General features: G+C 51.0%; 1 protein-coding gene across 1 annotated transcript; it reads right to left on the reverse strand.

Annotated features, from left to right (window-relative positions):
• Positions 1 to 1,132: 1,132 nt before the first annotated feature.
• Positions 1,133 to 10,864, reverse strand: ZCCHC10 (zinc finger CCHC-type containing 10). Its single transcript, XM_030957313.1, has 4 exons — positions 10,712 to 10,864; positions 8,594 to 8,755; positions 5,742 to 5,783; positions 1,133 to 2,868 (listed from the first exon to the last, which is right to left on the reverse strand). Exons 1-4 carry the CDS (start codon positions 10,750 to 10,752, stop codon positions 2,592 to 2,594), a joined length of 522 nt encoding a protein of 173 aa, XP_030813173.1. The 5' UTR covers positions 10,753 to 10,864; the 3' UTR covers positions 1,133 to 2,591.
• Between the last annotated feature and the right edge of the window lie 1,693 nt (positions 10,865 to 12,557).

Genomic DNA, 12,557 nt, shown 5'->3' on the forward strand with positions numbered 1-12,557 from the left:
CTCCCGCGCGCGGCGGCGGGAGAGTCACGTGGGGCAGCGCGCGAGGAGCGTCCCGCGGCCGTGGCGCCCCCTGGCGGCGGCGAGCGGGACCCGGCGGGATGCTGGGCGGGAATTCCTGGCCGTGAGGGTGGGCAGGCCCTGGCACAGGTGCCCACAGCAGCTGGGGCTGCCCCGGGATCCCCGGCAGTGCCCAACGCCAGGCCGGACACGGGCTGGGAGCACCTGGGCAAGGTGGCATTGGGTGGTGACACTTTGAGATCTCTTCCAACCCAAACCAGCCTGGGACTCTGGGATGCTCTGCTCCTGTGGCACCAAGGGCGCAGCACACACGGCTGGTGAACAAAGGCTGAGGCGGGAGCCATGGTCCCAGGGGCTGCTAAAGGCCCAGCTCACACAAACAGAATTTCACAGGGCAAATCCCTTCGCTGGAGAAGCTCCTGTCTATTAAGGACCCCTCCCTAAAAAAATAAACCGGTGCAGTACCCCACAGGGACTGTGCAGTGCACTTCCACCCCAGGCTGTTTCTGGCTGGGTTAACACAGCCCTGCACTCAGAAGTGGGGCTGCCTCCCCCTGCTCCTGCTCCCCTCTGTTTCTCCTTGAGAGGTGAGGGCTTTTCCCGAGGCTGCATCAGCTGCTCCTGCACGATGAGCAGTGGCAGCTTCGCTCGGAGGGGAGGGATTGAACAGGGCAGTCCCTGGAAGCACTCCTGGCTCACAGGGCTCTTGTAAAACTCATCTGCCAGCAGAGCAGAAGTGAGGCACAGGCAGATGTAGGAGGGCAAGGCACCGGCCAGGCTGGGGGTTACTCTGTAAAATAACTACACCTAGAGACAAAGTAACCAGAAAAGGCAAAAAGGAAAAAAACCCCAACTAATATAAACATTGTATTTGAAACTAAACTTTTTTTTTTTTAATCTTGATACAGAAGGACTTCTGGCTGGAGAGCTTCCTGGGGTGCAATCCTGCCCCTCTGTGAGGGAATGCCAGGGCAACTCCAGCTGAAACCTGCACAAAAACACCACAAATATTTTAGATATTTGCAGTAAGCCTCAACTTAGCAACTAGTGTTTAATAATTGATTCACTTTCCCATTAAATGGCACACTCACTCCACAAGACTTGAACACCTTTCTGGTAGTTTTATTTACAGCCTGCAGCGTGTTCTGTAAAACAAAGGAGTGTCACAGACAGACACACAACATGGGGATTTTAAAACATTTAAATAAGTACAGTTTATTCCAAAGTCTACACACTACTCTTTCCATAAAAATATAAAAAATAGTTTAGTTACTGTATTTAATCTAAACCAAGATACTTGAGAATGCTTCCACAAGTGATGCCCCCTCCCCAAAAGGGCACTCCAACAACAAGAAATTCAGGAGACTGCATCACCAAATAAAATACTACCAGCAACTGCTTCAATCCACCAGAAAACCAAACAATTCCCACTCTGCATCCAGCAATCCCTGTTCTGCAGCATGTTTGGATCTGCTTTTGTTGGGTTTGTGGGGTTTGCACTCACTTGCTTCTCCAGAGCCAGTCCCACATTCAAAGCATGACTGGATTCCTGCAGAGTGCCAGCACAGCTTGGCAATCCTGTATTTCACACATTCCTGGGAAACACATCCAGAGGGGAGCACTTCCCTTTGAGACCTTTACTTCCCTTCTTTACTGAGCATCCAGTGAGAACAGTGCCCAGTTCTGTCTGTCACAATTTCTCTGGTTTTGCTGCCCCTATTACAGATGGGAATATTCTGATGGAGTTCTGCAGGACACCCGCTCTAGCCCTTGTCTCTGGGGTACACTGAATTTACAAAAAAAAGGCACAAAGATGAAACTCCTAAAGCAGCAGCAGCCCTGATTCACTGAGCTGCTGCTCTCCAACACCAACCCTGTGTCTTACAAACACCTCCAACACAGCAGCCAGGGACACAGGGCAGGGCCCAGAGCCTGTGGGCAGGACAAGCACAACACTGAGCAGGGACAAATCAACACAGCTCAGCTGGGTGCTGCAGTTAAGACTGGACCTGGAAGCATCAGGAAAAGCCACTGGAACACAAGCTCAGCAGCACAGAGCCCTCTGTCACCAGAGAGATGGGAGGCTCTGTGTGGGACACGTTGTGCATTCAGGTTCAACAATGCCACAGCTCCACAGCAGCACTGAAAAACTTCTGCTTTTAACAGTTTAGAGGATTTTTCTCAATGGAAGTGAAGCTGTCATTAACAGAGGAACAGCACATGATGCACAGCATAATCTGCAACAAAAAAAAAAAAAGCTTTTGCTTTCCAGCATGTAAACATCCAGGTTCAGCTGCTACTGGACTTTAGCTCTTATAAACAAATCTGATGATAGAATTTTTTTTTTTGGGAGCTAAAAAAGTAAAATCTTCCATAAAAGGATAAACCACAAAAATACTCTCTCAGTAAGTCTCACGTGCCATTTAATACCTTCCATGTCCTATGAACAACTAGGCAGAACACTTAGAAATGGGAGCAGTAGAAATGTTGACCATTGAGTGTCTGGCAGCCACGTGCTCCAGCCCCTGGGAGGGCAGTGTCACTCACTCCACACCAGTCCTGCTCCTCCCCAGCTATTTCTTCTTCTTCTTCTTTGGGGGCTCATCCTCAGAGCTGCTGTCTGTGCTGCTGCTGCTGCTGCTGCTGCTGGAGGAGCTGGAATCTGACTCGAAGTCAGAGGAGGAGGAAGAGCTGCTGGAGGAGGGGGAGGAGGAGGAGGAGTTGCTGTCCTCACTGTCACTGTCTGAGGAGGAGGAGGATGAGGAGGAAGAGGAGTCCTCGCTGTCGGAGGAGGAGTCACTGGCTGAGCTGTCGCTGCTGCTGCTGCTGGAACTGGTCACACTCTTGGACCTGAGGGAGAACAAAGAGCTGACCAGAGCCCTGCCAGAGCCCATCACACACAGAGCGCTCCCTCTGCTCTGTTGCAATAATCCAAAGATCAATTACTTGCCTTGAAAATTTCCACACCTCACCATCGAAATTTCCAGGCCTCACCACCTCAGATGAATGAAATTTCCACCTCAGATGAATCCCTGTGCCCTCCCCTCCCTTCTCCACTCCTGGACAAGTGGATTTGGGTCATTTGAGCAATGGCAGGTGGCCCCAGGACATGACATAACCCAGCAGGACAGCAGAGAGGGGCAAGGAGGGAAAGCTGGCCAGGATCTCATTCCTAGCCTTGAGCAGGGGCTTTGCTGGCCTGACTGCCCTGAACTGGCCAAGCCCTGGGGAAAATGAGCCAGGCTCAGTCCCTGCCTCACCACTGCAACAGGGAAATTCTGCCACTGCAAGAGCCAGGGGAGGTTTCAGCAGAGATTTCACCAAGGTCACAGCTGTTCCCAGCAAAAACTTCTTAGATTACTCCTGGCAAAAGAACCCAAAGTACCTGCCACTACAGGATGCTTGTGTTTTCCAGGTGGAGGAGAAGGGTGGAAACAATCCAAGGTTAAGACAGAATAATGAACACAGCAGAGGATTTCTGCATGCTCTGCACTTTTCATGTTCAGCCCTTCCTGGGGCCATTGTTCTCAAGACCAATGTCTCTGATTTAGGGGGGTGATAGGAATTCCAAGAAAGTACAATTCAATTTTCCCAGAGATCTTATCCTGAAGACACTGATTCACCTCCCTTCCCACCAAAGTCAATCAAAGAGCATCCAAAAATGTAAATTATGACAATGCAGAATCTTGTTCCCATTAGAAAATTAATGCAGTATTTTTTATCAGAGGGTTTGGTTCAGTGTAACAGCTCAGGAAGTGCCTGTGTTAAGGTTACTGAAGAGTGTGAGGGGTTTTCATCATATCAGCCCTGTCAGCTGACAAACGTGGGTGTGGATTAAGCCACAAAGCACTGAAGTTTTTGTAATACATCTGTAATCTGCTGTCTCTGTGTGCAGACACAACGACTGTTCATTACTGATAAATCCATGAGGGCTGCTTAAATACTGACTTCTCTGGGGGAAAAAAAACCAGCACAACACCTCTGGGAAAGCACAGAACTTTTAAAGTAGGCACCATTCATCCTCCTCAGGACAAGTTTCCAAGAGTTCACCTCTGGTTCTGTGAGCGCCAAGTGCTGTTGGAGCCCAGGCTGGCACCCCCAGGCTGGCCCTGCTCTGCTCTGACACCCCAGGGCTTTCCAGTGCCACTGACACCCAAAAGCCACAATTGTGGGCACAGCCACAGCTGGGCCTGAGGAGAGCAGGGAATGAGCAGGGAATTCAGGCATTCTGGGTGGGACACTGAGGCCAAGGAGCACCTGGAAGGTGGCTCTGTCACCTGAGGTCACAGGGCTCTGCAGCAGCTGCTCTGCCTCAGCCTGTTTTTCTGGTTCGGCCTGAGCTCCCTTATTAGTGTTTATATCAAAACAAACATACTGTGTGGAAAAGGTTTCTGCTCCTCCTGCCAGAACCCAAACTTTTACAGACTTATTTTAAATGTGGAACTTATAAATAAGCTGGATTCTCCACATTTAACTCTTCCCATGTTATAATAAAAATCTAAATAGCAAACTGACTGGAAAGGAATTTCTATTGACAGATTATTCTGGGCTTGCATAGAAGCAGGAGAATAATTCAAATTTACAAGAGTTTTAAAATTTCAAGGAAAAAGTGCCCAAACCACCCCCTTCCCCATGAACCCTTTTGCTCTGTCCATTTTTGCACTGGTTTGGAGCTCAAATACTCTGTAAATAATTATACCAGCAAAGGCTGCAGTGTCTGAGGAACTGAGGCAGGAAGAGGCCTGAGCTGCCCAGCTCAAAACCAGTAAATTCATGATCTCACCAGTCCTGAGTAACTCCAGCAATAAATTGGCACTTCTGGGAAAGCAGCCCTTGCTAGAACCCACTGAGACAGCCCATTCCAATAAACCACATTCCACAGGACAGCCTGGAATAAAGAACACTTTAAAGATCTGCTCTGCCTTATTTACTGCCTGCTACACACAGCAAAGGCCTGGCCTTCAAACACCTCCTGAAAACTGGGTAAGATCAGACTGGGACACAGGAGTGACACAGGAGCATCACTGAAGAGATGCTGGGCTGCTACTGCAAGGCATTCCCTGGTGTGAAACTCCCAGCACCCTTCCAGCAGTGCTACAGCCACAGCTCTGCCTGCTCCTCCTCTCCATTTGCTAAGAAAGCAAATTCCCCAGTAAACATCAATGCAAGGTGAAGTAGAAACAATGTCAAAAGAGTTCCTGGCTCCAACCAGGATGTGGAGAGGGCCAGGCTCATTTCCTGGATTTTGCTTTAGTTTGGGATCCAGGGGGTTTTGTTTGGTTTTGGGGTTGGGCTTTTTAAGATGTTTTATTTCATCCTCTAGACAAAGCTTGAGAGAGAGAGAGGACTGGCAGGAGAAGGGAATGAAAAGAGCAGAAGCAATGAGAGACCAGAATTCCTGAGCCAGTCTTGTTTCAGAGACTCCTGATGGACTCTGAGGCAGAAATAGGAAGACTTTTACTCCTACAGCAAGATCATGCAGGGGGAGGAAAACCAGCAGGGAGAAAAACAGAGAATAAAATGTTGAGAGATTTTGGACAGGGAGGAGTAGAAATTCTCCAGATGCCTGTCACACAAAAGCTGTAACAGCCTTAAAGCAGAACAACCAAAACTTATTTACAAAGCTACTTTTGCCACCCTCCTCCCAAAGTGCTGCTGGAGCAGCCAGGGCAGGGCCCTGTCCCCACCAGTGCAGGCACCAGTCCCCACCAACCCCCACATACCTTTTTTTCTTGGTCTTCTTTTCTGCAGCACTTTCTCCAGCACTAATTAAGGGGGGGAAAATAATAGCTTTGATTAATGGAATAGGAAAATTAAATAAATAGCAGCACTCTGAGGCTGAGTTTAATATTCAAAGGGCACTGGGCAGCTCAGTCCTGTCCAAAACACAGCAAAATCCATCTATGAGCCAGGGGAGGAAACCCCAGCAATTTACCCCTGATTTTCTGTGCTATTCATGCTCTGCTCTCCCTTTTGTATCATTTTGTAAGGACAGCAGCAGCTGGGATGTGAAAGGCACAGGAGGAAAGGATACAAAGAAGTTGTGTGTAACTATATGTAGCAATAAGTGAATTGATTGAAATCAAGGGTAAAAGCTTCACTTAGCCTTTCACATTTCTTTCAAATGCAAAAAGAAACAGAAAAGTGCATTTATATTGATGCTTTCCAGCTGTGTGTCTGTCAGATTCCCAAGTGTTCATCCCCTCATAGTTTTAGTGGTGCCAAAGAAGAAAGTTCTTTGTGTGCCACCAGAAAAATGAGATTTCTCCAACTTTTTATTTTCACACACAAGGTATGAAAACATTCTCAGCACACAAGAGTTCTCCAGACTCCCCACACTCTCCTGGGCAAGGGGAAGATTCTCTGATATTCAGATTCCAACCCCTCCCATCCATATTTACATTCCTAAGGCCTCAGACCCTCTGCAGGTAACCAGGGGGGTCCCAGGTAGGAGTGACTGTGAGGACAGAATTGAAGCCCACAGCACCTTTGAGGAGACAGGACCTAGCTCAGGGAGTGCCCTCCTCTCGTGTGTGAGGTGAGGGTTACTCAAGAGTTACTCCAGGAGCTTCTACTGTGCTCAAGCCAGACCTGCTCTGACACTCCCTCCATAAACTGAGCCCGAAACCCAGCTCAGGGCTGAGCCCCAAGAGTCCCAGGAACGAGCATTCCCTCAGCTCCCTGCCCTGCTCTAGGCTGGCAGGCACTGGGGGGTCACTGACACCTCCGAGGGGCCAACACCAGACAAGCACAGGGAGCCTGGAACAACTGGGAAAGGAGTTCATGCTGGAAAAGCCTGGATGAGGCTGTCAGAGGTAAATATTGACCTTTTCAGGCTGGGTTTGCCTTCTGGTTAATGATTCCTGCGTGGCTCTTTAACGGTGGTGACACAGGCTGGCCAAAGCAGACCTGTGGGGGACCCAACTTCTCCAAAGGCAAGGAGAACCTCACTGAGTGCCACAAAAAGCATGAGTGTGACCCAGAAGTTGTTTCTCCACGAAGAAAAAGCTTCATCCTTGGAAGTGCAGCCCTGGCAGCTGAGGCACAGGATCCTCTGGCACAGCTGAGGAGCTCATGATGACACCAGCCCTGGGAATGCTGGGCCAGGTTTAACTGCAGATTAAGCACTGCTCCCACCTGGGGATAGCTCAGGTTTCCTTTCTCAAGAGGATTTTTCCCAGCACCTGCCCCTCACTGGAAGAGCCCCAAACCTCCTTTTAGGCCAGACTGGCCAGTCCTGTAACTCTCACACAAGGTGATTCCACACTCAGGTTCAAGCCCAAGGACAGGACAAGGAACTGCACCCTCAATTCACCATCCTGCAGTGGTAACCTGCAGAATCCACCAGAACAGGGGCAGAAAAGCAACAAGGAAATAATCTGAGCTTTAAACTCAAACTTAGCCTAAAGATCTTGAGCCTCTGAAGAGACTCTGCCTCCAAATGGAGCCAAGAGTCAGAGTCCAAGCACTGCTGATCTATCTCCAACACTGGTGACTCTAATTACTCCACAATTACTCACTGGATGAGAATTAATTTCAAAATCAATCACTTTACATCACTCTCCTGCCAAGCTAATGAGTCTCCAGTGCAGGCAGGGATGGAGCCCTGTGCCTCAGAAGTGCTGCTGGGCTGGAGCAGCTGAGGAGCCCAGGGAGCCCTGCCTGCCTGAGCTGCCACCCTGCCTGTGCCAGCAGCAGGGACAAAGCTGGGAATGGGGCAGTGCCTGAGGACACCTGGCCAAAGCCTCAGCAATTCCTGGGGCAAGGAGTGCCACTGGGAGTGACCCTGTCTGTCCCTCTGCAGCTCCCAAAGCCAAACTGCAGTGGCAGAAAGGACCCTGACACATGGAATTCCATGGACAACTGAGGTGCTGCATCACTTCAGCTTGTTAAAACAATTATTAACCTGGGGAGAAACACTGAAATGTATTCCCAGGCCAAAGGGGAAAGGAAATCAGGTGCCACAGGCAGAGCTCTGTTTAGGTTTCTCTGCTCCTTCCACTTTTGGGCTGTCACCAGAGGAAATAATTGTGCAATTCAGTGAGCTGTTTTCACTTCAGGCTTGGTTAAAGCTGATAACCCAACTCTCCCTCACCTTCCTGAGCCCTGCAGCTCCCAGGGAGCAGAAGGAGCAGCTGGGCCACGTTCAACTGCAGCTCTGAGCAGCAGATCCAGACACAGGGCGAGAATTGCTGCTTTGCTAGAAATAAACCGACAGCTTTCACTGCCTGGACAGCACAGAAACATGAAATCAAACAAGCAAGGAATTCAGGAAACTGCTGCATTACCAAAAAGTCTCCAATTGATTTAACTTTGGCTCAGTGCATGGCTTTTGTTTCAGACAGGCCAAAACAGTTTTAAATTTTTAAATGTATTTCAGATGAGCAGGTGTTGATGAAATGAAAATGTTGATTTCAATTCTCTGAGTGTACATAATTCACCTAACACACAAATCAGCTCCAACATTAAATCAAGCACACATTCCACAGTCTGGAGGAAAAGATCACAGAAAATGCTCTGGGACAACATCTTTTATTTCAATCACAAACCAGACATTTCATCCTGCCAGTCTTACCTCTGCTGCAGCAGGAGTTGCTTTTCTTTCTCCTTAAGGATTTTGGCCAGCTGAGCTGTCCTTGAAGGCCTGTGCAGGTATTTTCTCTTCCCTTTACATTCATATGTCCAGTGGCCAAACTCTAAACACTTCTGACACCTCACATGCTGCTTGTTGGCCTCCCTAGAAAAATGCAGAATTGCTTAAGTAACTCATTCCAGGTCTGCTCTACCCAGTGAAAAAAACATTTAGTTTTTTATCATGCAGCTTTAATCGAGCTATGGTTAAACCAGATGTTCACAGGTGCTTCAGGTTTTCTTTTGAATCAGGACATGGGCAGTAGCACCAAGCAGACACAGAATTCAGGCAGACAGAACTTCATTAATTAAAACACTTGCACATGGGAACAATCACACTGCTCACTTTGCTGCTATCCAACAGCTGCAGAGAAATCACTGAAATTCTGGTTTAGAACAAAGAGCAGCAGCTTCACTTCCAGTTCCTCAAATGTAACACCCAAGTTCCAAACTGCCCAACTCTCACCCAGAGCCCAGGAAATCCAAATAAGCTCCACCAGGAGCTGGTAAAGCCTGGCACAAGGTTTATCTTTGGGACAATCAGATTCCTGCTCATTCCTGCTCCCTGGCTGCCTGTCCCCAAACGCCTGCAGCAGCAGCAGGGACATTTCACACTCCATTCCAGGTCTCACCCTGCTAAAATCCCATGGGCATGTTCAGGGAGAGATCAGGGAAGGGAAAACCCTCCTGTTTCCATGCTGGAGCTCTTAAGCTGCTCTTCTGAAGCTCTGCAAAGCCATTTTGCCTCCTGTCCCAGCTGCTCTCCTCCTTTACAAAGAAGGGAACTCACCCAGCCCAGGAGCTGCCCAAGGTCACAGCCAAAATTAGTCCTGAGCTCAGGGCTGTGCCACTGCAGCTCCCTGCCCCTGCTGTCCCTTCCTGCCACCTTCAGCTTTTGTTCCAAGCACCAAAACATGAACTTTTCCAGGCCAGCCCATCTAAACTCTCTGAAATTGCACCCTGGCTGATTTAGGAAACTCCCAGTCTCATGTGTGAGGATGAAGCAAGAGACCAGCAGGGAGCATTCTCCTCTTCCAGCCAGGCTGGGAATTGCTTCTCCCTCAGCTTCAGCCACCACTCTCTGTGCCAGCTCCTGCAGGGAACCTTGTGCTGAACATTCATCCCTTTCTCAATGCAGAGCACTTGGCTTCATCCTCAGGCCTTAGAAACACTCAGCTAAAGCAGCACAAAAATCTGATTAAACTCTCACCCACAGAGCACAACGACCCTGGCCTTGGGCAGGAGCCAGAAGAGCTGGGAATGAGCAGAAAAGGCTTTGCCTTTGCCTCCTGGCCACAGCAGCTACAAACAGCAGAGTGATGGCTCCCCCTCCTCCTCCTCACTCAAACCCAAACCCGTGTTTGTCAAACAAAAAAGCTGAAAAACCAACGCCAGCACCCCACGAGAGTGGGACACACATGTGCTGCACAAAAAAGCAAAAGTGTGGTTTCCTCGTTCCAGGGCTCTGCAGTCAGATCCCCTCGGTGCTGAGGGAATTCCCGATTGCAACATCCCCATCCGAGCAAGAGTCGCTCGCTTGGCTTTTCTCTGCCTTTCTGACAGCTCCGCAAACTCCCCACAACAACGTGAACCTGAAGGTTCCTGTTTCACGTTTGAACTGCTGCGTCTGCGATGAATAGCAGGGAATGACCCCGGGAGCTCCTCCCGAGCCTCTGGAGCTCCTCCCGAGCCCCGGGAGCTCCTCCCGAGCCCCGCTCCCAAAGCTCCCCACGGCAGAGCCCAAGGCCAACAACTCCCTCAGCCTCTGCACCGCCGCTCCCGCGGGACGCCCTGAGCAGAAAGGACACACTGCGACCCTCGAGTCCAAGCCCCGGCCGTGCACCGACACCCGAGGCCGCCACCGTTTCGCCTCAGCCGTGTTTTGGGGCGGTTTCCCCTCAGCCGAGCTGCGCCCCCTCCCGAGACACAGCGCAGCGGCGCGGAGGCGCAGAGCGGCGCGGAGGCGCAGAGCGCCGGGAAAACGCCGGGCGCCGCGGCCGCAGCAGCGCCCGCCGCTCCTCAGCCCGAGCCCGCCCCGCGCGGCCCCCTCGATCGTACTCACGCCTGTCTGCGGGCAATCAGCCGGTGCATGGGCGTCGCCATCTTAACGGCCGGGCCGGAAGTGAGGCTGCCGCGGGGAACGGCGGGACGAGTGGTGGCCGCGGGGCATGCCGGGACATGCGGCCCTGTGGGCAGGGCGCGACCGCCATAGAGAGAGAGTCCTCCGGGGTAAGAGCGAATGAGACCTCCAGGGTCATAGAGAGCGAGACTTCCTGGGTCATAGAGAATGAATCCTCCGGCGGCCAGAGCGGCAGCGCCCGCCGGCCTGCACTCTCTATCGCCCCTGCCGCTCCTGCCGTGTCATTGCAGCGCCCGGCCCGGTCCTTTTCGTGTCCCTGTCCCTGTTAAATAGAAATATTTATAAATATATTAAATATAAATAATATATTTATAAGTATATTAAATATATTAAATATAAATATTTATAGGTATATTAAATATAAATAATATTTATTTCCGTGCAAATTCCCAATCTAAGGGAGCTGGTGGAAAGGGCTCCTGGGTAACGCTGGTAGCACAGGGAGGTGGGGTTTTGGAGAGCTGGGTTGTCTGTGCTGTGATTTATCTGTGTCAGAGCCTGGGGCAGGCTGCCGCAGATCCCTCCGCGTGGGGGATCACAAAGCCCTCTCCTATTTGAATATCCCAGAATAGCCCGGTGAGCCTTGGGTCGGGTGACGTTGAGGGCTATTTCCAGCAGCCCCAGGAAGTGCCTGTGACAGACAGCAGCCAGGGGTTATTTTCAGGCCACATTCATGGTCGTGTTTGGCAGGTGTTAATGAATTCTGAGACTGAACTGGAATGGCAATCAACTGTAAACTGAGGCTGGGGCTGCTGGGAGGACACTGGGACACACCGTGCTGGTGGATTCCAGAGAAATCACAGATCTGCTTCTTCTGCAGGTCACAGGAAAGGAGGGTGTTGGGTGTGCCAGGCCAGGATTTATCATGAGTAAGTGTTGAGCAGGTCTGGGGTCAGGAATGCCCACAGCCCAGAGTGAGCCCAGCCCTGAGTGAAGCCCAGGGTGGATGCTCTGAGGAGCAGAGTGTGGCCTGGCAGGACTGGCTGCTGGGGCTCCTCTCCCCCAGCTCCCTCCCGTGCCCAGGGCAGCAGCCCTGGCTCATGTGCCAGCCCAGGGTCACTCCGGGGCGCTCTGATCCCCTCTGACACCGGGCTCTGCTCTCTGGCTCCCTCTGGAAAAGCCAAGTAAAAATCCTAAAAGGCAGCTGGGCTCCCGGGGCTGTGGCTGCACCATATTCCCCACTCGGGGCAGCAGCCAGGGCTGTTCCTTGGCACCTCGTGCTAAGCTCAGGTGATGCCTGAGAGGCTGCCTGGAGCAGAGGCTGGGCAGAGCTACAGGAATAAATTTGGAATTTATTAAAAGTCCGGCTGTGGCTCCACCCCAGATGGATCCTGGCCACGAGTTCTCACACTTTCATAAGTTTGGGCCCATTTCCATCCTGGGGTTCAGTGTCCAGTTCCAGCTCCAGGGGATGCAGTCCCACCCTCCCAGGTTGCTCCCCTCCATTCCCTGCTGTTTGCACTTTTGGGGCTGAAGCTGCAGCGGTGTCCTTGGTTGTGGGGCAGGAAAAGGATTGTTCTGTGGGGCTGAGCTGTGAGCAGAACTTGCTGACACTTTCTATGGAGTTCAGAGTTATATACCAATGCAGAGTCTGGAAAATATGAAGGCTAAAACTGAAGGCATCACAAGGACGCCCGAGGTCAAACACTTCATTAATATTCTGTCATTAGCACAGTGATGCAATTCCTGAGGCAATTCCCAGCCCCCCCGCAGCTGCCAGAGCGGAATGGCTGAGGCAGGCAATGGCTCTGGGGCAGAAGTCCCTCCT

Source organism: Camarhynchus parvulus, chromosome 13, assembly GCF_901933205.1.
Source record: "Camarhynchus parvulus chromosome 13, STF_HiC, whole genome shotgun sequence".
NCBI classification, from domain to species: Eukaryota; Metazoa; Chordata; class Aves; order Passeriformes; family Thraupidae; genus Camarhynchus; species Camarhynchus parvulus.

Coding starts and splice junctions, on each gene's coding strand:
- ZCCHC10 (XM_030957313.1), bottom strand. CDS start 10,752: ATGGCGACGCCCATGCACCGGCTGATTGCCCGCAGACAGGC. Junction 5,784..8,593: donor CAACTCCTGCTGCAGCAGAG/GTAAGACTGGCA, acceptor CCCCTTAATTAG/TGCTGGAGAAAGTGCTGCAG. Junction 2,869..5,741: donor AAGAAGACCAAGAAAAAAAG/GTATGTGGGGGT, acceptor GTTCTCCCTCAG/GTCCAAGAGTGTGACCAGTT.